The 27267-nt window shown below is 36.8% G+C and overlaps 1 protein-coding gene across 1 annotated transcript; it reads left to right on the top strand.

Moving 5' to 3' along the window:
* The first annotated feature begins 3850 nt into the window (after nt 1–3850).
* LOC136025313 (ferritin heavy chain-like) lies at nt 3851–24898 on the top strand. The gene is made up of 5 exons (XM_065701217.1): nt 3851–4069; nt 8202–8317; nt 13333–13485; nt 21321–21500; nt 24632–24898. Exons 1-5 carry the CDS (start codon nt 3982–3984, stop codon nt 24809–24811), a joined length of 717 nt encoding a protein of 238 aa, XP_065557289.1. The 5' UTR covers nt 3851–3981; the 3' UTR covers nt 24812–24898.
* The last annotated feature ends 2369 nt before the right edge of the window (nt 24899–27267 follow it).

Genomic DNA, 27267 nt, shown 5'->3' with positions numbered 1-27267 from the left:
ATAATTATACCAAAATGCATGTTTGTTCCAAGGCTTGCCTAATCAACTACAGTCTTCTTGATATTAGATAAAAAAAACTACTTTTTCTAACTGAAAGTAAGGAGCGACATTAAAACTTAAAACGAACAGAAATTACTCCGTATATGAAATGGGTTGTCCCCTCCGCAATCCCTCGCTCTTTATGCTAAAGCTTTTATTTGTTTTAAAAAGCAGAATTGTGGTAAAGAGTCAAACTTTAGCGTAAAGAGCGAAGGATTGTGGAGGGGACAACCCATTTCATATACGGATTAATTTCTGTTCGTTTTAAGTTTTAATGTCGCTCCTTACTTTCAGTTAGAAAAACTAGTTTCTTATGTAATTTCTGAACGTTTTTGAATTAATGCATGTTTGATTTTGGCTCTCCACACATAAATTATTAAAATGGAATTTACATTTTAATTCCTTTTTTGGCTAAATGGCTTTCTCTTAATTCTGATCAGACGATTTTGAGGAATAAGGGATGGGGAAGGAGGCCTAGTTGCAATGCAATTTTTCGGTTACACAAAAAGGCAACTATAAATTTTAATTTTCAACGAATTTTTTTATTAGTAAAAAATATACGTAACTTAAGAATTAACTTACGTAACAAACTTTTATATTCTTAAATTTTTATTATGTATATGAGGGGGCTTGTACCCTTGTTAATACCTCGCTCTTTACACTAAATCCTAAGTTTTGTGCCGATTCTTTAAGAATGACCCCTGAATCAGAAAGGCCGTAGAATAAATAGTTGAAATTACTAAAAATACTATAGCATAAGGAACGAGGTATTTATCTCCTCCTAAATACCTCGCTCTTTATGCTAAAGTATTTTTAGAACCCCTCATATGCGGAATAATCTCTGTTCGTTTTAAGTTTCAATGCTACTCCTTACTTTCAATTGAAAAAACTTTTCCATGTTTATTTTTTCATTGTTTTTTTTATAGTAATTTTAGAAAATCCTGCGCCCTTTTCATTGAATTTTTCTTCCCCCATGACATATTTCTTCAAGGAAAGCTCCTCCCACATAGCCCCCTCCCCTCAACCCCACCCCCAAAACCAAAAAAAAATCCCTAAAAACGACTGTACACTTCCCAATAACCATTATTATATGTAAACACTGGTCGAAGTTTGTAACTTGCAGCCCCTCCCCCAGGGACTGTGGGGGAGTATGTCATTCCCAAAGACATAATTATTATGGTTTTGACTATGCGGAACAAAATGGCTATCTCAAAATTTTGATCTGTTGACTTTGGAGAAAAAATGAGCGTGGGAGGGGGCCTAGGTGCTCTCCAATTTTTCTGGTCACTTAAAAAGGGCACTAGAATTTTTCATTCCCGTTAGAATGAGCCCTCTTGCAAAATTCTAGGACCACTTGGTCGATACGATGACCCCTGGGGAAAAGAAAAAAACAAGAGAAAAAAAACAAATAAACACGCACCCGTGATTTGTCTTCTGGCAAAAAATACGAAATTCCACATTTTTGTAGATAGGAGCTTTTTGCTATGGGGTTCTCTGATACGCCGAATGCGATGGTGTGATTTTCGTTAAGATTCTGTGACTTTTAGGGGGTGTTTCCCCTATTTTCTAAAATGTGACAAATTTTCTCAGGCTCGTAACTTTTGATGACAAAGACCAAATTTGATGAAACTTATATATTTAAAATCAGCATGAAAATCCGATTCTTTTGATGTATATTTTAGCATCAAAATTCCGTTATTTAGAGTTTCGTTTACTATTGAGCCGGGTCGCTCCTTACTACAGTTCGTTACCACGAACTGTTTGATAAATTTATACTTACGAGACTTAACTGAATTTTGGAACTAGTCTCATGGCTTGACCCTCTGAAAACATATTCATTTCCATGACAACTTTATCAAGTACAAAAACATCAAAATGTGTTTCTATGCATTTTTATTCCGTATTTACGAGTTTGACAAAAACTTTAGGGAGGGGGTTAAAACCCCTCCCCCTTGAACACAGACTTACCCATATGGCTTTGAATATATTATATCTGATAATAAATTATGGCTTAATATTCATTGTGATCTAAAATATGTTTGCAGTAAGAATAACTGTCATTATATATCAAGCATAATACTAAGGTATGCTATCAAGTAAGAGGGTGAATCATGAAACAATTATTTGATTATTTGCCACCCTTATTGATGGAATGTCTTTATGATGATACCTCAGTAATTAGATAGTAATGCCAGAGTCTTTTTGTTGTGAAGTAGGAGGAGGAAGAACTCCTCGATATTTTCCCCCTAACCCCTTATATTTTCCAAAATACCTTTTTTGGTATTTTCCAAAAATTGCCCCCCTCAAAGATTTTAAAAATGCACTTTTGTGTCTCCCCTAATTTCTGTGAATTGACGCTCCAGCACAGTTTCCATTAAGACTACAAGTGAAACTGCTCGAAAGCTGTTTTTTCAATACTGCACAGGGAAACGGGGTTCCCAACGGGCTGAATCATTTGACACTTTGCCTTAAAATACCAAACAAAAAAGTGTCTTAACTGCCAGTGCCACATCATGCCACAGGGTTGATTTCCCTAACGTATCATTGCTTGATAAGATAGAGAACATTCGGTAAGTCTAAATGCTTCTTACCCTCAGCGAAGAGACTGATAATCCTAAAATTACACTTGGTATTTTAAAAGAATTTTTCTTGCTTAAAATTTGCTTTATTATTATTATACCCAGAGATTAGCGCATCGTATTACATTTAAGAAGGGGCTATGTGAATATGAATGGATTTCTTTTGACCCATTCAAGCTTTCTATATGAGAGCTGGACTGTCGTCTCAGGGTTAGCAATGACCCTATTTCTCGAAGTTTGCACTTATCTAGCTTCTTGAAAGCCAGGGGAGCATGTGTCAACTTAAAACAGATAGGAGGTCTTCACCCACAGATACCCAAAAGGAAGTCAAGCATGAATTATAACCAATAGTCTATATTGATTGGCTCTCGTGCTGATGCTTCCAAGTTCTTAAAAGCTGTTTACTCATACGTAGCAGAGGGAATATGAGTTCGATTTTAGCAATGTTATTAAATTATATACATTATATTATATACCTTATTTATATTAAATCCCTTCCTAAGCTTGTTATTTAGACAATCGTCAACTATATTGTCTATTAGCTTATTATAATAGAATCCCTATAATAGCAGCATATAATAATATTAATATATAATCAAATATGTAGATTAAAGTACAGCATTGTTTTTTTTTTGGTGATCTGAACAGATGTGACACATTCCTGGCAAAAAAAAGCATTTTTGTTTCTAACCCTGGCCATCCCGGTAAATACTTCAGAGTTTCGACCGTGCTTTGATAAGTTTATGTTGGTTCCCTGGTTCATTAGATTGATATAAGGTTTTTAATTTCAAAATTACTTAAGGGATTTCAAAATTACAGTTATCACTGTCGATACTAATAAGGTTTGAAATCCCTATTCTAAATGGTGTCCCCCATTCGAAGATGAAAGTAATGTCACGTCTGCAAGTTTATGTCGGCCCCCTTGTTCATTAGATTTATATAAGATGTTCGATTTAAATAATATTTTAAGAAATTTCAAAATTGCAATAATCTCCGTTGGTACTAGTACGGTTTGAAATCTCTATTTTAAATGGTGTCCCCCAATCGAAGATGAAAGTAATGTCACCTCTGCAACGTTATGTTACAAATCTCACGTCTGATGTTTGAAGTTCATAAAACTGAAGCCATTTTCTTTCAGTATATGCATACTTCCAAAAGCAAACACTCACCAACAATAAATCTATTCATTTGTTATCTTTATCAGAGAAGATAAAGGCCTCCCGTCCAAAAGACTTCTTTCAGATATAGTTATTTTGAGAGCTAAGCAAGACGTGTCCCAATCAGTGAATTGGACCTCCTGCTCAGTTCTAGTAGCAACAAATAAATTGAATTTGAGATTTAGTGAGTAAATATATACAGAAAAATGAAAATCATCATCGTATTGGCAGTCATTCTGGTAGTCGCTTCAGCCAGAGAGCTTACTGGCAGAGAAACGTGTGACGACTATGAGCGTAAGTTTTTAATATTTACCCAAACTTACGTGAGACGATTTAACGTGTGACGACTTTTAATGTCTGACGACTATGAGCACAAGTTTCGATATTTATCAAAACTTACTCGTGACAATCCAACATGTGATGACTTCTAATATGTGACGAGCATGAGCGTAAAATTTTAATATTTACCGAAAGCTGCCTCTTGATTTTTATAATAGGGTCATTAGGGTTCTTATCTTAGCAAACTTATAAAAACTGACTTACTTGACTTAAAGTCCCATCCGGCCTTGATGGTCGTCTCGGGGCCTCTTTCCTCACGAGCGGATGTAAATGTTGCCTATACTGCTCTCTGCTTTGTGCCATTCTAAAAAGACCAGGAAGCTTGTAGTCGGAGAAGTTCTTTTTCCAGCGCTTCGGAGGGCGACCGCGACAGCGAGAACCGCTGATGCAACCTTTGAAGGCAATTTTCGGTAGTTATGCAAATTACAGAAAGAATTTTCACCATGTTTTACTTCATATGTAAGGAGATTAGAAGAGACCACGCCTTTCTCACATTTACTGCTCTCCCCGTTGTAGATAGGGAAGGATCAGAAGAGACTCCATCTTCCACTCTTTGTGAACTGAAAGTCCACTAGATGCAAGGCTCAAACCTGAATGGTTTAAGTCACGGAAAAACTCGTGTAAAACTGGTGTAAGTCGATTAGATGCAAGGATCAAACCTGAATGGGGTAACTCACAGAAAAAGATTCTTGCAAAGTAGAAATGAAAGTAACACCACGTTTTTTTTTTTTTTTTTTTTTTTTTTTTTTTTTTTTTTTTTTTTTTTTTTTTTTTCTGACACCAAGACTATAATGAAATTAACGTTTAAAAGCAATTGTGCTAAGCCAAAATGTTCCAAAACTATAGACGGCTATTTCTTCAATACTAAGAGCAACAAGAATACTGAAGATTGTTCTACTGTAGCATTATGTGCGATAATCACATAATTCACCCTATTACCCAGAAATGGAGGACCTTAATGCCGTTATTCCCCGTTAAGATAAACTTACAGCAATATGTTTAATAGGTAGTTGAGTCGCTGTAATTCAAAAGATTTTAGCGACATCTCTTGTAAAACGTAGATTCTTAACCCACTCATTTCAAAAAGTAAGTTCTATCCTATGGTTTATTTCATTTTCTCTTGTTTTTTGGACGTATGGAAGTTTCTGTTTAATCCAAAATGTGCAAAAAACCTCTTTTCTCATTATATATATAGTTGATATATTGAATTTCGGATTCTAACATTATTTCTACCGTACCCTAAATGACGACCCTGCCTTTACAAACCAACCGACGTTACCACTTATCGTTACCGTTATTTTAAAGTGTTACGCAGAAAAAAAAAGACAGCCCAAATAACATCGAACCTCGTGAATTTTTTCCGCTGAACTGGTAATATGTCTTGCTTTTTTACATTTCCTGAGCGCTTTGTTGGCTTCCATTTTTCAGCCAAAAGAAATAAAATTTTTAAAACAGTATTTGAAACACTAAACTCTACGAAAAAGATGCTTCTCGGCATGGGGATACGTGTTGGGACAGTTAATCTCAGCTAAGTCCAATTTCCATATGTTTGTGGCATCATTTTTCACACATTGTGTTCTTTCACAATTACTGCACAAGGTGCCAACGACTACTTCACCACTAGATGACGTTTATATTTTCCTAATGTACCTGTTTAGCATTTCTTACGCTACACTCTCTTACACTATAAAATCCATCCCATTCTCCTCGATGGCCCCAGATACAGCCCTTGCAACTTATATAAATAAGTTGTTTGTTTGTGTGTCTGTCTGTCAACTGACGTCATTATAAGGATTGAGCTGTATGTCGTCATGAAGTTAGTTGTCGTCATGTTTGTTATGACGATGCTTAGTATATGACGTCTACGACCGGGACACAGGGAATGTTCTAAGAGAAGAGAATTTTCGAAAAGGCGCGAAGCGCCTCCACCGCTTCGCGCGCATATATATATATATATATATATATATATATATATATATATATATATATATATATATATATATATATATATATATATATATAAAGAAAAATTAAAACAAAACTGTGTAACAACGAAATTCTTACTTTATACTAAGCTGCAAGTTTTCATTACTCAGACTATGACGTTTCGTTGTATTCTTGTCCACTTCTTGAAATTGTTTTTATCCATAAATCTAAGACGTATCTCAAGAATCAGTTAACTAAGAAATATACTATTAGGATATATATCTGAGACCATCGGGGGGGGGGGATTGTAAGAAAAGAGACTGTGACATTTGAAAAGAGCATAAAATTAGGAATCTAATGGTAACATTTTTATTTTATTACTACGTATCCATGTAGTGGCCAATCAACAAAAATTTACCGAAGATACCCATTTTGATATTTTAAGTGTTCCAAACACGAAATCCCCCTCCATCCGATCTATATTTTGAAACTTTGTATTCCCCTCTATGTTTTTGCGGATGAGCACCCTCTGCTCAAATTCCGAACCTATGTTTTAAAATATCGGGGGAAAGGGTTCCAGCACCTTTCAGTTTTGACGGTAAGACCATGAATTGAATTGTGGTTGCCATTTTTCAACTTTGGGTATTTATTGCGATACTTTATCAGTCTAGCTTATTGTAATTGTGAATTTGTACGCCTATACTTCAATTCATAAGCGGTAAAGATAAAAAGACTGAAAAAAAATTATACATTTAGTCAGTCACATTTTCATGAAAGGCTAGGCTCAAAAAAAGAATGTTGATATTGCTTAAAAACGCATTTTCAATATTTCAAAATTTTACGTTTTATTTGACATTCAAATAACTACTATATTTATTTTATTTTAGAAAAATATTACACTCGTTTCATTTAATTTTTTGATAATAGAAATTGTGATTGATTTCCAAATTTGCTATGGTTTATTTCAATAAAAGCACACTTCAGAAAAATGGAGGTGACGGAAGGGCAATAGCTCAAAACCCTTTAGGTAAAACTATTTAACACTCTCAACAGCATGTAAATGCCCTTATTCTAGGCATTAGTGTAGGCAGCATCTTGTCTAGGGGGGAGCCAATTCTGTGATAGAAGGTGGGGGAGCTGAAGTTATATCGGCAGTTCACAAAATCTCACATTGCCAGCAAGTTCTAACTTACCTTTTGAAATCTTTATTCATCAATAATCACCAAAAATCATAAACCGTCAATTAGCTTCACCATTAATCTTCTTGGATTACTATACTCTTATTATCTTCTTGCAATATTGTAATATAATAAGCCCATTCTCCTAGTAAAGTTTTCAGAAAACATAAACACCATAAAAGTGATTTTCCACAAATCACATTACGCCTAGATAACAGCTTCGTGTTCTAAGAATCCAATTTAAAAGTTTAAAGTTGGGCGATATTAAATATCGAATTGATCTATCTATACATCGGGCAAAAATCAATACTAAATATCGAAACGTGAATATCAATGCCAGAAACGATATTTGTAAATTACTGTGTATTCCCCGCTATTTAAACTATCTACTAGAGAACATCCAACCGAAAAATTCCAACATACAAAAACTTCTCGTTAACATCTAGAGTAAATTTGCGGTTCTAGGGCGGGGGGTAACCTCCTCCCTCTCTAAACCCATGATTCTGTGCCAATTTTAGTGGGTGTATTTTTTTCTATGATGCAATTTCAGAGGCTGCAATCTATGGCTGGTAGAATCTCCTGCAATTTAGTTTCTACATAAGAAATAGATTCTCATATACAGAACCAGACAGAGTATAAGCCCTTAAAAACCCAGATTCCTCCACTGCACACATTATTTCCTTGATTTTGAAATTGCCACCCCTCCCCCTTCAGTTTTATATTTCAAATTCAGGGTCTAAACATTAAAAAGGCATATTTAAACATATTTTTCATCAGCTTCATCAGTTTGAGATGCTTTCAAAGGAAAGTGTCAGGGAAAAAAGGGCAAAACCCGTTTTGGGAAGCCTCGGTAATATACAAGGGTATAGTCTTAATCTTCAGTGTCCAGTTATTTTCAAGCCAACGACACCGAAATAACTGCCTACCATACGATACAAAATATGACAATGGTTTACAATGATACTTTTTTTATTTTTTTACAGATAATCGCAAGGGGCTCTCTTGCTCCAGAGAGCACGGCCACAATGAAGACTGCATTTCTGCACTTCGTAACCATGTGAAGGTCGAACTTGGCGCTGCTATTACGTACTTATCGATGGTAATTTTTCTAGATAACCTTAATTTTTCTTTTATTAATTTGTAACAAATCTCTAGGAGTCGACTAAAGATAAAACTAGGAAGGAAAACTCAAGCTAAATCCACACTCCAAGTGCATATCGTCGTTGTCAAGCAGAAATCAAGTATCTCTCTTTTTCGAAATTTTTCAGGAGGTGAAAAAAACTTAATAGCTGATTCTTTTTACTAGTTGCACGGCTGAAACCTTTCATTAGATAGGCCATTTTTTATGGTGGATCCCATAGGAAAAACGAAAACAACTCGACTAACGCAGTTCCAACAGAAAACTGACACATGGTTTTCGCTTGATAAAATCTCAATAGCCTATGGCAGAGTGTCAAGCGGAAAACACGTAACTCGGGAATAATGTAATTTAGCTATGTTGTTTTTATTTAAACTCCAATATAAAAAGTAGCGATTTTAGATCACTTATCAATAGTCTATTCAACAGACTATCCGCCATATTCTTCGTCTTCATCAATTTTAAGAAGCGTCTTTTTCGTACTCTTTAAAGTTTCCAAGCTTCTGTATTCATGATGGAATAGCTGTGAAACCACCTTCTTTCAGAGGGTCACAAGGCCTCTCTCGTCACTTCTGAAACAGGGATTTCTGCAGTATAAGTGGTCTTCATTATTTGTTTCTTACAGTCACTTATTTCTTCTGTCTTTTATATATTTCCGAGACTGGTGTGAAGATTTGCAATTGATCAGTTACTAGTAAACCTAACCAACCTCTGTTTACTCCAGGAAATTTTTAATATATGTGAATCCTGCACGGTAGAGAGGATGATGGTTTCTTGAGCTGTCTTCCAGTCTATAAAGTCTTTAATCGTCAGTACTTCAACAATGTAGGGAGCTGAACTTTTTCTTACAGTTTGAATTAGAGTCATCCACGGGGTTGGTACATACACTGTGATTCCTCTTACATTGCTTGCAACCATAGAATGCACGATGTCTATGATCATTAGCGGATGGCCCGAAAGAAGGAGAGTCAGCTCAATGATCTGTATGTTTTTACGCTGCTGAAGAATTGAAAGAAGCATCGCAAGCATTTGGTGGTTTTGACCACCCCAGCAGTCACAGGACGGGCGTGCAGTGTTTACAGTCTTTTACTACTATCTCCTCTAATCCAGTGTGAAAGACAAGTTGAAATTTCCTTCTCTCCTTGATTTCCGTTCTTGGGATCCCATAAAAAGCAGCATCCATTCTGAGTCACAATCTCGTACACTGTAAAATTGTAGCCAGTATATTTTTGAGAAAACCCAATGAACATCCCTCTCTGTGTGGTGTGCTATGTGCTTTTCTGAATCAAAGCATGCATTAATGTGGCACTAGTCAACTTCAGCACGGTAACAGATGACTTCTACGTGCCACCTGGATGCTGTCTTCTCTATTATGTCATTCGTATATGCCAATTTTTCACTTACTGTCATATCCTGAGCAGACTGCAACATATTACAAAGCAAGTGTTTATCTTTTCTCTGTTTGGGGAAGCTGAAGTCAAACTCGTTGAAAATATTCATGAAGGTCACCCGCAATTTGTTGGCAGTGTTCGGTGTACAGCCTGAATAGGTTCGACTTATTTTTGAAATTTTAAGGTAGATACTTCTTCGTTGTAGAAGAACGGCAGTAATAGGATCCATAGCAGGTAAGTCTTTTATGCAATTTCTTGCATACTTATAGACATCCCTGTGTATCTTATTTGGAGGGTTTAATTTCTTATCGTTTCTCGTAGCAAACTCCTTAAGATCTAGCGTTGCACAGAAATTTTTTAGACAATCATTCTTCTTATTTCCATCATCAGGGGCCATATAATATCTTGCAGTGTTCTTTCTTTTTGTTTCTGCTTTCAAAATTTGCTTTGAAACAGGCACAAAATGAAAGTGGGCAAACAATGTTGGATTTAATTGCCGAGCCCCCAATAACAGGAAAATATCCATTTTCTTTGTTCATCCGAAACAGGCACCGAATGAGAGTGGGCACATAACCAATCTCACTGTTGGATTTTATTGCCGAGACCCAAGTATTAAAAAAATATCCTAGTTCTTTGTTCATCTGAGAAGGTTTTACAGACCTTACACCTTAATTTTTGACAAGGTTTTAGCCAAATTTTTCTTGCTTCTGTTCTACTCCACCTTTCTTCAATTCTGTTTCATTTTTTTTCCTAAATCTCTCAAGACATTTTTTTTTATTGTTTTATTTTATACTTTTTACGTGAAAGACCTTCCTCACTTTATGAACCATATGTTCAAGACACATGTTCTAGACGAGGAGTTCTTCCTCGTCTGAAGTTTACTCTCTTAATTCTTTTGGACCAGTTATGTCTACTTCCTTACTCTTTGAATCAAAGGCTTGTTTGCAGACCCGTTCGCCACTGGAAACACAAGCTTCAGGTAAATCGTAAGTTTACTTCAGAGCTCTTTTCTCCCAGGTGAGATGGCTTGACTTCGTCGTCTTCATTGGGAATATAGTCAGATCCTGTTGAACTGTGGCTCAAATCATACATAACATACCAAACAATATGTTAATTAACGCTAGGAATTGTGTTGGAACATGAAATATCTGATCTACAATGGTGCTGTTGTTACATCAGTGCTAACAGTTCCTTTGTTCTGGAGGCAATATATGCCATAAAGAAAAAATTGCGAGATACGTGGTTTCCGCTTGACATCCCTCTATGGTAATCCGAGATATGTTGTTTCCACCATGTCTGTATCTCCCAATTTATGAGTCGGGGGCAATCGAGATACACACCATTTGACGCAGGATTTTTCGATGAGTAGAACTGTGTTTATAAGTGAAAATCAGAGATTTAATGAGACAAGTGGTTTTCGATTTAACACCAACTAAATTGCATTACCAGAAACAATCGTACAAATTCAACGACTTTGGAATGCAAAGGGGGGGGGGCTATATTCTCTTAAAGCCTGTAAAGATCTATTTGAGGTATGAGAGGGGTAAGCAAATCTCTGTAAAAAGTTTGTTTTTTACAGAAAAAAGTTGTATTTTTTGAAACTTCAAAGAATAATGTTTCTTTTTTACATTTTAGGTCTCTAGGGAAGGGAGAGTGGCAATGTCACACTGCAGGGCTAAGTAATTCTCCTTTCTGCCATTTTGCACTTAGGAATTTTTTGTAAATTACATTTTTTTTTTTTTAAGTAAGAATGTAAGGATACTAATGCGAATTAAAATAGAAACTGATTAACATTAGCAAATCTATTTATATAAATCTGTAAATAAAATATGATAAATTAGAAGTACTTGTAATCTATTCTAAAATATACTACAAGCTCTAAGCTAATAGACTTCTCATATTCTTCTCCTTTTTTGCTGAACGAACTAAACCCATTTTCAGCACATTTTTAAGAAATGTGTTCACGCATCCTTTCTGAATGGTAAAAAGCTCTGAAAATCTGCATTGAAACCTTTTGAAAGTTAGCATCTGTTTCGAGCTCTTATAAAACGTGTGATTTAGATTTCCAAGGTTTCGCACGAATTGTTATCCTTATTTGCCAAGCTAAACTTGACAACCCATACCGTAATTCTCCAGTATTTATTGTCTTACAGATGGGAAGTCTGTGACTACCTGGTACTTGATTCGACTTTGCTATTTTGCACCTCAAATTATTCAAATAAATTTTCAAAGCTGTCATGTACATAGGGAGGGGTTGGCTGAGTTTGGTAAAAGGTAAAAGGTAAAGGATACGGCATTAGACTACCGGCGGTGCTGATCTCCGTTTCTTGGCCCTTCAGCCAGGAAGTGCAATGGGGGGCTGGAGGCCAGCCATCCTGTGCTTTCGCACACCCTTCCTGTTTACCTTCCCCAGATTTCTCTAGGTACCCATTTAGAGCTGGGTCGACTCTGGCTAAGCTTACAGAGTCACGCCACTGACCCCCGTCCCAAACTGAAGAATTGGGTACACTGGGATTCGAACCCGCGTCCTCTCAGACAAGGGATCCCGAATCCAGCGCACCAACCCACTCGGCCAAGTTTGGTCTTTGGTCCAATTCCCACCCCCTAAAAAAGAAAGTCATAAGATATGTGCAATTCCATTCCATTGTTTTATAAATTGTCCATATGATTTATTCATTTTTGGTTCTTTGAAGAACCAAAAATGAGCTAACACTGCGCGTTCGGAAAATTTTCTTCTAGTTTTACTAACTAACATTAAAATATTTCTGTTTAAATTGAAACAATGAAAGGCAAAAATTCGTCAAAGCGTCTATTTTGATGACGTCTCTATATAAAAAAAAATAGAATCTAAAAAACGGGGGAGCGGTGAAACAACCATAGGGTATTGCCCGTTGTATATTATAAGGACCATTGAGCCAAGTCAGAGGGAGCTGTATACACTCCAATTGAAACACTAGAGCTACAAACAGTGAATAGCCGAGTTTGGTTCCGATTTTTGAACTTCAAACCGTGATTAAGGGACAGCAGAACAACGGTCTTCGTTGGCTTTTCTACAAATGAATTATTAGTATTATCATTAGCTAATAAGAAACGAATATTTTCTCTAAAAATTGTTTTTCTTCAGAATGAAAATCTGTTGAATATTTGTAGACCAAAGTCAATTTGCTTAAGTTGGACGGGGTACCCTCTGACTTTTATAAATTTTTTCCGATTTTCGTCTCTGTTGGTCTTTTGTTTCTCGGAATTCGTGTGTCTATTAAGTTAACGCACCTATCCCTTGATAAAGATTTCTAGTAAGTATTCATCAGTAATTAAAGGACTATTAGCTAACAAGTACTTACAGAACTGTTAGGGAACTAGCAACAGAGCGTGTAGGACGTTAGGCATAAAAAGAAGCGAAAAAACAGAAACTCTTTTATGTGGGTTGGAAACTACCTGAATTTGACATTAACCATTGTCACTTTTGCATAACATCAGAAATTACTGGGAGTTATCGACATTGCGAATTATATATGTTGGTTGAGATATTCCTATAAATAGACCTTTGAGATCAAAGGAAACCCTACCATTCTTTTTCAATTTTAGGGTGCCTTCTTTGACCAAGACAAAATCAATCGACCTGGCTTGGCTAAGTTTTTCAAGGATTCAGCGTCAGAAGAAAGACAACATGCTCATGAGCTTCTTGCCTACTTACGCATGCGCGGTGATATTAGTGATGACTATCTTCCAGATACTTTGGTAATAATTTAGATAGAACAAATTTTTTTTTGATACCAAGAGCTCAAACTGTATATTTTTCTATAAGCATTGGTGAGCCAAGTCGGAGGGTGCTGTTTATACTTCAGTTTAAATATTGCCGACAACACCCTCGGAGGATGTTGGCAAATATTGCCAACAACGAGGGTGTTGTTTAAATATTGCCAAACAACGAATAGCCCACTTTGACTCCAATTTAGACTTTCAAATCGTGACTTAGGAACAGCAGAACCACGGTCTTCATTGGCTTTTTCACAAGTGAATTATTGTTATTATAGTTAGCTAATATGAAACGAATATTCCCCTAAAAATGTCTTTCTTGAAAATGAAGCTTTGTTTAATATTCTTAGACCCAAGTCAATTTGTTGAAGGTTTTACTTTATATCCATTTCAAAGCAAGTTACTCAAAATGAGATATTTAGCATTTTTGATAGTTAAAATGAGAATAGGAAGATACCCCCCCCCTCCCACCTTTAATCCGAAAGACCCATCAACATAGAACTATCCTTCTTTGACCGTCTTACATAAGTTAGATATACACCATCAAACTAATTCCTATGATCACTGAAAGTCGCTTATCAACAGTGTTGCCACTCTAGCGAAATTAATGGTACTACTCAAGGTGTCTAAAGAGTACTACCACGGCATAAAAAGTACAATATCCCAAAACATTTGTCACGTGTTGCGCTCCACGCAATGCACGGAACATCTCTTAAGGATCACATCTTATTTGGGCACCATAGTCTCTCTTTAGCTTACCATATAAGCCAGAATTATTTTTTGCTTCTCTTTGTGTAGTTCTCTTCAATTAACTTCTGATATTACAGAAGGGCAACTTATATGAGATGCAACTACAAGCAAAATTTTCTTATCTCTGAATGTTCACTTTCAACTACCCATGGTTGTCGAGTGGTAATATCACGTTCAGACTATCCATTTTCTAGGAAAATGGGTAAGAAAATTGGAAGTAGTAGCCTATGTAGTAAATACATAAAACTAAGGGATGATCAAGATTCGTTTTTTGACTCATGACGGACAATGCCGACTGGACTTGTATTCAGACAATTTACCCTTTGTCTGTTGAAACCCCACTAAAAGCTATTTTTATTTGTTGTTTAATGTCTTCTTTCGGCACTTTTTTAGGAAAGCAGACAACGCTACCATTTTTCGTCCCATTTTTTAAATATTTATCTAAATTGGGGGCAATAAATTGCGATTGCACACAAAAGGGTGCAATCTAAAAATTTCAGTTTGAGAATTTTTAGCTATTAGTGATGAGAGTTATGTATAGGCCTACCGTAATTTTTTGAAATTGGAAGTCACCAATTGGGGGGGGGGGGGGGGTACAAGTGTAAAATAAAAGCCTGACAATTTTGGAGTTTTAATGTTATCGAGCTCAATGCTCACCTCCTCCTCTGTTTGTCCCTAAACAAATGCATGCCTATTTACCGTTTTTTTTTTCAAAAAATGATATTAGTCTGTTTTATACGTCCTTCTAAACTAAATGCTATTCCAATAAAATATTACTATTATATTCAAATAATAAATACTATTCAATAAGGAATAGTATATTCCTTATTCAATATAGAATAGTATATAATAAATACTATTTCAATAAATACTATTCAAATAAGGAAATATGTTAAGAAAATTATTCGACTTCTATGATATGCACAAATATTGTGGTTAACAAATACTGAATACACTCCTACTACATTTTAACCCCCTCCCTCCTTAATATGCAACTATATAGCACAAATTATACATTTACCAGGTGTTTTTCCGTTTCTTCTTTTCGTCAGTGTTGATTCAACTTAAATCTAGTCAGGTTGAAACAAGAGTGACGGATGGAAAAATGCATGGAAAATATATAATATTGGCTATATATTTAAACATTAAGGATGTTGAGGATAAGATATAGTGCAAGAAGTAATTTAGTAATTAAGTAAGTAATAATTCTTTTCGTAACGTGTTTCATTCTCAATATTCCCAATCTATGCTTATACCCAAAAAATTGCTATCTACTGGTTTTCATAGTCACTTCAGGGTTAACTGTACCCTCCCACCACCAAGAATCTCTGAAAATGATATTAAATCACGAAAATATGGAGGGGGGCAAAAAATATACCTTTCAAACTTTAGGGAGTGGTAAAATTTTTCGTTGAATCTGCGAGAAAAACTTTTCAATAAAATTATCCCTCAAAAACGTTTTTTCAATATCTTGGAGGGATAGCCCGTTCTCCATTTTACATCATTAATACCAAGATATAGCCTTTTCTATAAGCAAAAATTAACTCATTTTGCCAGTTTCCAATATTTTTGTAGCTAGCTCTCAGAGGCAGGTGTTCGTAATGTCAAATAAAATAAAAAAAACGGCTAAACTTTGTCTATGACCTTAGATTACATACAGACATTAAGTTACGTGGGGGCTTAAAAGTATGACGAAAGACACCGAAGTTCCCCCAAATCAAAGTACTGTATGTAACCTTGAATGTAACGTACATTGCATTGTACGTTATCAATTCCATTGCCATCTGTATTATTTCCAGAGTGTATGTGCCTGAGTTTGCTTGTTTGCTGTTAATGGGATAAAGTTATTGCACTACTTTGAGGTTGTTTTCATATTGATTTGTACCCTTTAATAGACAATTTTACAGTTAAGTTAAATTGAGTGATATTCTCCAATCCCTAGAATAGGTCTTTCTTTTCGGACATCCTCACCAGCGCCATCTTTTTTCTTAAGTTGATCGGGGCGCCATCTATAAAGACAATTTTTCCCATATCATTAAGGTGCTGATTTCTACTGGGAGCAAGCAGAAGAGGGGAAGGAACCCCCCGCAAGCGCCGTACTGTACCCGCTGGTATTCAGTTACCCGAAAATTGCGGGGAAAAGGTGAGGGGGTACTTACGCTTCCCTTGTTCCTGGGTGATTTCAGTAGGCGTTCATTCAGCGCTCGACGCGTGAAGGTGTATTGTGTGCGAAAGAAAATAAAACGTTCAAGATTCTGGACTACTTTCAGCTCTTGAGCAGTGAAGTTCGTTGGTATGACACAAGAGACTATTTACGAATATATATACGCGCCTGTCCTGAATTTCGCTCAGACAAGTTTGCGATATGCCGATATTTCCCGTGACGCGGTGGTTGCTACGGGAAGTAAATTTTACGGAAAAGACATTCTGTACGCTGCGCATTGCAAACTGAACGATATTTTGCGGCAACTTGGAGATGAATATGTAATGAAGGACCGCCGAGCTGGTTTGCAGAGTGATGTTTTCATGGGTGATTTATACGATGCTATCAAGAATGCAGAAAACTCAGCCAATTTCACCTATAGATTTACTATCTGGAAAATTGGCGAAGTGCCTAGAATACCGCAAGATGTGCTGACTTCTCTTTCAATTAGAGTTAACGAGTGCACAGAGAAAATAGAGGGACTAATCGATCAGTGTAAGATCTACCTTCCGTCAGGCCCTACTGTCTGGCCCCCGCTACCGAAACCAGAAAGACTTGAGAATCCTGTAGTGATAGCGAATGTGCCGGCGGAAAGCCTTGAATCATGTGCCAAACAGAAGGAATTTATCGAAAAGAACGGTGGAAAAGGACATATTCGCCGGATCACTCAACGAAAAGGTGGGTTAGTTGCCTTTCTCGATACGGCGGATTCAGCTCAAATCCTCGCAGACATGTTGAAAGAAAAGGTCCGTGATGTCAAGGTTTCTTACCGGAAACCAAAGTTTTTAGCGGTGGCAAGATTCGTTCCTCCGGCAACCACAGAGGAAGAAATTATTGCTGCGAACTCCGAAGTTACGGAAGTCCACCGGTTCGGCACCTCTGGCACAGTGAAACTTGTATTTAAAGACTCGTTCGCGCGAGATCAGACAATTAAACGCGGAATAGTTGTAGACTACACCCACTTCCGGGTTGAGGCCTATAAAGAGCTCCCCAAGAGATGTTTTAACTGTCAATCTTTCGAGCACCTCTCTAGTGCCTGCAGCAACGCTCCGAAGTGCTCTAAGTGCGCCGGTGCCCACGTCGCATCACGGACGTCCCCATGCACGTCCACCACAGTTAAATGTGCTCTATGCCCAGAAGGCCACAACACCCACCCCTCATACAGCATGAGATGCCCACTAGTTAGAAATGCTATGAAAAAGCCTACTACAACGAAATGACTTCTCTCTCCATCATTTGCCGAAATATCTATGGGCACAATTCAGTCAAACTAGACTACGTTAAAGAACTATGCCGTCAATTTAATGTTGTGTGCTTACAAGAACATTTACTCACCTCCGAAAATTTTGGTCTTTTCGAACAGTTGAATCAAAAAACTGTGTTCATGCATGAAGCAAAAAGGTCCTCAGTCCGCGGTCGACCTAGTGGGGGCACTGCTATCATAACGGACAGTTCGCTTGAATGTCAAAAGCTGGAATCGTGTGAGTTCTTCCTCGCTGTAGATTTTCCTGGCCCCGGGGGTTTTGTTCTGATCACGGTTTATCTACCAACAAACCTAAACACCCTCTCTTCCGAAAAACGGTTCTCGGAAGCTTGTGGCCGCCTCTCGCGCTTACTTATTAGGCTGGGCAATCGAAGAGTGCTAGTCTGCGGTGACTTTCAGTGCGACTTAACGAACCCATCAAATAAGCTCTCCGAAATCTTCTTCTCAGTAATCCCAGCTGGGTATGATCTCTGTGAAAAGACTGACGCATATACGTACATCCATAATTCCGGTTCAACGACAAACATTGACCATGTGCTATGTAACTTCTCTCTAGGTGCTCCAGTCACCGTGGACTCTGAGCACACAGTAAGTGATCACCTTGGCTTGTGCTTTAAGGCTAACTTCTTCCCGTGTAGGCCGAATAAGCCCCAAATTTATGCTACCAAGACTGAGTGGAATAAAATAAACGCCGACCAGTATAAACAGACATGTGATGAGATTCTCGGAAAGATAAAAGTTCCCTTTCAGCTCTTGATGCATGGCTCGAGTGATTTGGTAGCACTAGACATTTATTGTACTGAGATTATACATGCAATGAAAACGGCTGAGCAGGCTTCTGTACCCACTCGCCGTTTTAAACCTGGAATCAGCAAGCCTGGCTGGAGTCGCTCTCCTAAAGTAAGGCAAGCCAAAGCTCGTGCTAAGTTTTGGCTGAGATTATGGCGCGATTGCGAGAGGCCTAGGTCAGGTGTAGTGTTTGAGCAGTTCCGCAACACGAAAAAAACTTATAATAAGTCTGTAAGTGATCTTAAAGCTGCCGAAGCCGAACTTGCTTCCCAAGAAGCAGCAAATAATCCTGTATCTATGTGGAAGTCTTTTAGACAGTCTAAACCAGTGACAAACCCTGCTAGTAACATACCTGAGGAGCAGTGGGTAAAACACTATAGTGAAGTTTTTGGGATCAAACATGCCCAACTAACAACCGAAAGTGATAGCGAGCTCTCACGAGCTTTTGCGTCCCTCTTGAGCCAACGGAACTATTTTACCGTCTCAATAGGCGAAGTGCTCCAGGTTATTAAGCAGCTGAGAAAGGGCAAGGCTCCCGGGCACGACGGAATTGTGACTGAACACCTCCGCTGTAGCTCACCTCTGCTCATTGAGCACTTGACGCTGCTATATCAAATGTGCCTTGATTCTGGTGCAGTCCCTAAGTCGTTTGCCCTAGGTATTGTGTCTAACGTCTTGAAGAAGGGAAAAAATCGTAACCTCTGCTCTAGCTATAGGCCTATAACAGTTTCTAGTACATTAAGCAAAGTGTTAGAGAGACTTCTGTTACCTGAGCTGTTACGCAAGTGTAAAATTGACAATCGACAATTCGGGTTCCGTCGCCACCTCGGTTGTGCATTTGCACATCGCCTCCTTACGCGTATAGTATCGAAAGCTCAGAATCAATCACGGACTCTTTTAATTTGTGCAGTAGATGTGTCCGCGGCGTTCGATTCGGTAATTCATTCAAAGTTAATTTTGAACCTGCTGCACCAAGGTGTGAACCCACATGTAGCGGCCGTCCTATGGCACTGGTATTCGAGTAGCCTTATCCGTGTTAAGTTGAGTAGTGAATTCCTGTCGAAACCGATTAAGCTTCACCGGGGACTGCGTCAAGGGTCGGTTTTAAGCCCTGTTCTCTTCAATTCACTAACCTCGTCGGTAACAAAAAAGATTAACGGTGGTTTTAACACTGAATGTATGGATGTGAGCCTACTGTGCTACGCCGACGACATATTACTGGTGAGCACATCGCTTTGTAACCTTCAAGCTAATATCGATCTCCTAAGTCGAGGTTATACTAATATTGGTCTGGTTATTAACCCTGCTAAAACAGAATTTCTTGTATTTGAACCCCCGCGTGCGCCGTCTGAAGTTGCCCGTCGCGAGGCTACCCGTGTTACCGTTGCAGGGCAAGTAGTACTTCCAAGCCGCAAGTTGAAGTTCCTAGGTATCACATATGGAAGCGACCTCAGAAGCTCGCGTGCTCTTTTTGTTGACCAGGTTCTGTCGGGTTTTCGGTCTGGGTATGCTAAACTTGCAGCTCTGAAGTTTAAATTTAATAAGCATATTCTTGCTAGGTTGTATCGTGCCGTCGCTCTTCCCTTTGCTCACTACATCTCACCCGTTTGGCATTGGCTATCGAATTCGGATATGTTGCGAATCCGTTCAGGCTTTTGCAAATATTTAAAGTTTCTGCTTGGTCTGCCACTTTACCTCCGTAACACTGGTCTCCTAGAAAAGTATCATATACCTGATCCTGTTGAGTTCATGCCGAATTTTGAAAAACAAGCTCTCGTGAAACACAGGGCACTATTATTTGATTTCCCAGCGACTTTTTTGCTTGATAGTTGAAGTGTGATTTGTTTGTATTTAGTGATTATTATGTTCGGTTGATTTGTTTTCGTCTTTAATTTCTCTTTTCTTTTGTTTTGCTCCGCTTCTTCATGTTTCTTTTTTATAAGCGGGTTTGTAATAAATTATTATTATTATTATTATTGGTTTTTTTAGCATCACAAGAGATAAAGACGATTAATGAAAATGATAGTATGTCATGTGTTACATCCTATTGAGCGATGTTTGTGAACAAAATCAGCTTAAGTTCCTTTTCTACGAGGGAACAGATTGCTAATGCGCATCAGATTTTAAAAAGGCACTACTTTTATAAAATGTTCTGAAAAAATACTACTTTTAGCAAAAAGTATTAAAAAACTACTACTTTCAAAAAAAGTGTTCAAAAAATACTACATGGATCACAAAATACTAAAATAGTATTTTGGCATTTCCATGACAACCCTGATCGTGAAAGAAATACATTTGTTCTGAATGCCCAGAGAGGAACTATATAAATTGAAAATCTATTTCTATCTTTCTTAATTATGTAGAGAAGAAAGCATAGAAGCCACACTAAGCCCTTCCAGGCATCTATATCATAAAAAAAATATTAGTCAGTATAAGTTATTAAAAATAATGATTTTTTTTTCTTACCCATTGACACTCGGCTAGTTATATGTGACAGAAAGATTAAAAAAAAGAAAAGAGTCCTGTGGTGGTATAGTTGTATTGATATTGGCTTGGCAAGACAGAACCTGGAGTTCGATTTTAGCCTCATCAGCTAGACCAAGAATTTGATTCCGACAATGCGATTATGCGAAAGTGTCTCCATAATAATCCATACAAGAAGAAGAAGAAAATACAAGGAATATCACAATTTAGCTGAGATTCGACGAACAGAAATGATGTGTTGTAAAATTACAGTCTATTGGTAAGTATCATTGACTAGGATTATCTTATATTCAAATATTCATCTAATTATCGAGGATCTTAATTTAGTACCCAGCCACTGGTGACTTTGATTTGGTTTCATCCACCAATGATGCCACTAGTATGAAAACAGCTCTTCATCAAGCACTGAGAATGGAAAAAGATGTCACCAATGCATTAAAAGTAGTCGTTGCCAAATGCGAAGTGGACAGTGAAGATGTGGATGGCATTATCAAATCTGACTATCAGGTAAGTTTGTTGTTGTTGCTTTTATTAATACTGTACACTACCAGTATCCTATTTGAATAAAAAAAAAAAAAAAAAAAAAAAAAAAAAAAAAAAAAAAAAAAAAAAAAAAACATTACTATTAGGCTCCTAAGCTTTGCCAATCGAATAACTGTTTTAAATATTAGCTATATTGGTTTTCCCCTTGGACCACACTACTGGGAATGAGTTTTTTATACAGCAGGAAGGTGGCCCTGAGCAGGATTGTGGAGATTAGTAAAATGAATTCGGCATGGTTACTAATCAAGGCGAGCTTACATAAACGCAGGCAAATATGGCCTCTCCTATCTTTAAAGGTGATAAGGCATGTAGTTTTAAAGAGGAAAGCATTTGACATAATGCAGAGAGAGCATTTCCAATAGATTTGATTTATGTTGACAATTTCTCCTTCCGTTCCAATTTCCCCTCAGACCACAATGGGAACAAACTACATTACTAAGGAGAAAGGTGGGGCTGAGTGGCCTTGAGACGATTAGGAAAATTGTTTTAGGAAGGATACTAACATAGGTGAACTTGCCCAAACGTGGTCTCTTCTATCTCCTGGGTGATAAGGCCATAGTTTTAAGGAGGAAAGAATAAGATAAACTCCAGAGAGACTGCTTGTAGTAGATCCAATTTTGACACTAATTTCGCATTCCCCTCTCCCCTCCCATCAAAACACACTAAGAATAACTTATATTATAAGGCAGGAAGGTGGCAGGCAGTAATGCCGCGCCACAGCACGACAATATTGCCTTTGAAAGCGGAAAGCCCAAAATGTAGTTTTTGGTAATCAATGGTTGACCTCCATGTCGGAAAATCGTGAGCCAGAGACCACAACTCACTAAGCGATGATCGTATAATTCTTGCCTCATCTTCAAAGGAGCAACGAATACAAAAAAGAACGCAAGTTTTTTCCGAGGGGGGGGGGGCAAAAAACTAAAAAACGAATCAAAATTTGTATTAATTCATTTTTGTTACCTTTTACGAGTTGGAGAAACATTTCGGGAGGGATCCCCTACTCCTTCTATACGGCCTTTTACCGTTATAACGCGTTATTGGGAGCAGGACCTTTGAATCCGTGCTATAATTTCTTATATTTTCGGTATAATTTTTCTGTTTAAATTTAAACATGTTGGTTACCCCTCTTTTGGAATCCTGGAGGAGTCCAGCATCAAACGTCATAGGGTATTCGTACTTGTCTCATTCGAGTCACGATATCCTCGTAACATCCCCTTGTAAGTCGAACTTCGTCAGTAATTCAAGGTTACTTAGTGAGAAACCTGATCTGGGTGTGGGGTAGAGTATCAGCCCAGAAAATCGTAAGTATTCTTCTTAGGTAATTGTTATCAAATACAAGTAACCTTATCTCTAAGGCTCTAGAGAGGCTCCAGGATTTGCTTCCATACGTCAATTTCGAGATTGCGGTGCTTTTGAACAGGTACAATTTCAAATTCAGAGTTCATGCTATATCTCCAAATGCTATTTGATCTAGAAAATGTTACACCTGAATATACAATTCGGAGGATGATGCCTTTTCGAGATAGTGTACTGCCTAAATATTTGAATTTGCTGACTTTTTCAATTTCTATTTCCCCAAGTTGAAGACCTGCAGCTAGGGAAGTGATAACGCCGTTTAACGTTGCCTTGGCCCTGTCCATGTCGATCAGTAGACTTGTTTGGGAATATTTTGAACCTAGTTCCTTAATATTCCGTTGCACATCTTCTGTGAAATGGGTAGCACGATTTTTGTCATCAGCAAAGTTGTAGCCATAAAACTGTCTCTGAGGGTTTAACGGTACCAAACCCCAGAAATTGCTAGATCTAAAAACAAATATGATTACGATAAATATGCTGAAAATAAGAGACATCCTTGCTTCACACCAGATTCATCAGCTAACTGTTTCGTCTGTACCGCACCCAACTGCCCTTCGTACATGGCATTCATCAACTTTATCAATTTTTAAAGGGTTTCTTAAACCCAAAGAACTTTCCACATTGCTCCACGACGGACTGAAGTCAAAGCTGTCAATAAGTCTACAAAAACCAAGATGACGTGCATTTGCCATTCAGTCAATTCTTCAAGAAGTACCTGAAGGGTGAAATTAGATCACAACACGGTCAATTTGGTCGAAAACCATGTTATTCATCTCTTAACACAATCATAATCATGTTCATCTCATTACACATACTATTTGGCAGAGAACCTTACTTCCATTCATTTTTCTGTTCTATTTGAATGTTTTGTGTAGCTTTGTATTTAGACAACAATAGACAACAATATATTCAATCATCTCGCGTTTGAAACGCGAAAAAGCGTTAAAAAAGTTATAAAATCACTCACAGGTTAACTTCTATGCTTAAAAAAAACAGCTCAGAGGATCAAAAACATCTCACATCAAACATCACAATAAATATTAAACACTATCAACCCCATTTTCATCACCCTCGTCAACCGGTTAAATAGTTTTTTAGTAATTGGTGTGACCAATGGCAATTATATCCTGTAAAATTAGAAATATCGATCTCTTTAAAGAAAAATAAATTTTGTTTTCATTATTTTGCATAAAGTATAAAATGTAATTCGAAATATTTTGCATTTATTGGTGAAGGAGACAAAAAAGTGAAGGAGCTCATTCATTTAATGGTGAAGGAGTTCATTCAAACTTTCCGCTAGTGGTATTCTTTATGCCGATAGACTCCAATCTGAAAATTTCAAAATTCACAATGCATATCAAGCAGACACTAACTACTGTTTAGCGGAGAAATAGATACGGCTCTGATACGCGAAACGTGACTCATGATCCAGAAGCAAATATTTGGAATTAAATTTTTCCTGTGGAAGTATGTTCCCTAAAGGGATATTTAGTCAATAAGATACAAAAGTCTATGCTATCTTTTACACCGATAGACTTCAATCTGAAACTTTAAAATCCACAATGCAGATCAAGCAGGCACTAACTACTGTTTAGCAGATAGATAAATACGCCTCTGAATAAACCAAATCCCTCCCATGGCTGTGTTATCCTTTGAAAGCAGTTGTCAAAGCTAAAAGAAACTTTTCTACGGTAACGTAGACTATAAATTTAGTGAATTACATCCTTTTTGATTTCTAGCTTGCTGACTATATTACTGCTGATTTCTTGAAAGAGCAAGTCCAAGGACAAAGAAAGATTGCTGGAATGATCAACACCCTTACACACATGACTTCATTACAAACAGATGAGAATTTACGCAAGAATGAGAATTTGGCTGCTTGGCTATTCGACAGAAAAGTTGCCAATGGTGAAGTCTGAACCTACTAGATTTTTATTGTTTTGTATCTTATTTTATTTTGATTGGTTGAAATTTTAAGCGAATATAAATAGAGATTTAAAATGCAACCATGAATTCAGGATAAGATTTTGAAGGCCAAGTCAAATCCAGTGTGTTAGAAGCATATACAAATATAAATAGTACGAATATGAAATATTTTGCTACTTTCAGACTAATTTGCAAAACCATATCAAAACAGGAGAGAAGAGGACAGGGGAAAATAAGAGAAAGAGAGAGAGAGAGAGAGAGAGGGAGAGAGAGAGTGGGGGACACAGATAGAGGAAGAGAATGAAAGTGGAAGAGAAACTGATAGAAGAGGATTGGGGATGAAAGCTAAAGAAAATGAGAGACTGACAGAGACAAGGAAAGTATAACTGAGAAAGAGACTTCCAGAGGGAGAGAGTGAAAGAAAGAGTGAAAAAAGGAAAGGAGAGATGAGAAGAAAAAAAATGACAGAGGAAGAGTACGAAAGAGAAATTTAGCAACAGAAAATGATGGAAGAGGAATGTGAAAGAGATTAACTAGGGGAGAGGGGGAAGATCACGACATAGGACAAAAGACTGATAGAAGGAGAGCTTTTTAAGAAGAAAACCCTCTTGATCAATTAGCATGTACACAGGAAGGTTCTAATCCTAATAATGGTGGATATACCTATTGAAAAAGAAATTCAGAGGAGAGGCTATTCCTGGTAGAAAATAAGAAATAATACCTACAATAAGAATAACAATGAAAAAGGATAGGAATTCTCGCTTTGAAATACTTATTAAACCTTTTTCTCAGCCTTACGACCATTTTAATCACTTTGCTTTCACCAAAGATTAATTGGTGTCGACATAGAGGATTAAACGAAGTTGAATTAATTTCTTAGGCCACCAACAACAGTGATGACTATAAACATTTTTAGGATATTAAAAAAAATATACCCTAATTGACTTTTTGTAATTTTAGAAATGTTGATCAGTTTAGGTTGCAAATTTTCAACCAATTCGAAAACGACTTTAATACTAAAGTAAACAAAAAAAATTAAATAAAGAAAACCAACCACAGTTAGAGCAACTTCAATCATAAAAATGCAGAAAAATCATCGCTTCTTTTCATCTCTTCCACTAGTGAAATGAAAGTGAGGTACGTCTATCAGACCACAAAATATTATCTATAAATAACACAAGTAACAGCGTAACACTCAAAGCTAAAAAATAAAATAAAGAAAATGATGTGGAATATCATTGGTCGAGAAAATAGCGTGAGGGCGTTTCACAAATATTATAAAATAAATCAACGGACAACTAGAGGGAATCCGCTGCATTTTTGAGGTCTTTAAACGACGAATATATCCTAAAGTGAATACTTACAATGAAAATAATAATAGAAAAGACTACTTGGAATTCCCGCTTTCCAGTACCTGCAAAACCTGTTTCCGAGCCTAATGGCCCTTTTTGCTTTACCTTCACTAATGACGAATCAAACCCTTATTATTTACTCTCGGTGATACCTCTTCACTTGCCTTTAGAAATCAAAATGTTGATATATCTTAAGTCTGTACTTGCGTCCTCTTTGACTAATCTTAGTAGTTCAGAGAAATATTAATAAAATTTACCAACTGAACCAGCAAATTGGGGTGGAATATGCGCCTCATTTTGCAATACAATATTTGCAGCACAGAATCATAGTTTGCTCGAACATAATTTGTCCAAATCAAATAATTTGCCTATCTTTTGTCAGGTTTTTTGTAACAGTTGTTGACAGCTAGTCTGTTTCTGTTCATTCCTTGCTAAATAATATTTACACTGTCAGCCTTTTTCCTCTTCCTCTTTTTGGCTTCTAACTCTATCGCTTAGTTATTTATTTTTATTCAAAATCAGGAATTTAATTAAGAAGATAAAACCCAATTGTGTATGCTAAAAATTATAATAGGATTTTTACCTAAACGTTTTGACAATTTTTCATTGCACCCACATGTAAAAATATTTGATAGTGCAAATGAATATTAACAATTTTAGACGGGGAATTTCGTGCAGACTCTTCCTTCTTAAAAAAGGTGTTCTATACAATCTTTTTCTATAAAGAAATTACATAAGCAAGAACCAGTGGAAGCAAGATGTTTAACAAGAACTCTAAAAATTTTTGTTTTTAGTTTGGTCTTCCAACAATCAAATCAAATACACAATGTACATAAGAAAGAGACAGCAATTAACACAAGAACCCACATATACATATATATATATATATATATATATATATATATATATATATATATATATATATATATATATATATATATATATATAATCTTACCTCTTTTAATTTAGAACTTACTGAAGAAGCTTCAATATAGTTTATGGGGGAGCGATTTTCGGATATACATTTAATGATTGGAATAATCAGTAGATCTTCATGTCTTTTGTTTGTTTTTGTTTTTTACAATCTTTTTCCTGTC

The sequence above is a fragment of the Artemia franciscana genome, chromosome 3 (assembly GCF_032884065.1).
Source record: "Artemia franciscana chromosome 3, ASM3288406v1, whole genome shotgun sequence".
NCBI lineage: Eukaryota > Metazoa > Arthropoda > Branchiopoda > Anostraca > Artemiidae > Artemia > Artemia franciscana.
The sequence above is the reverse complement of the archived record's forward strand: the minus strand, read 5'-3'. Positions and strand labels throughout refer to the sequence as shown.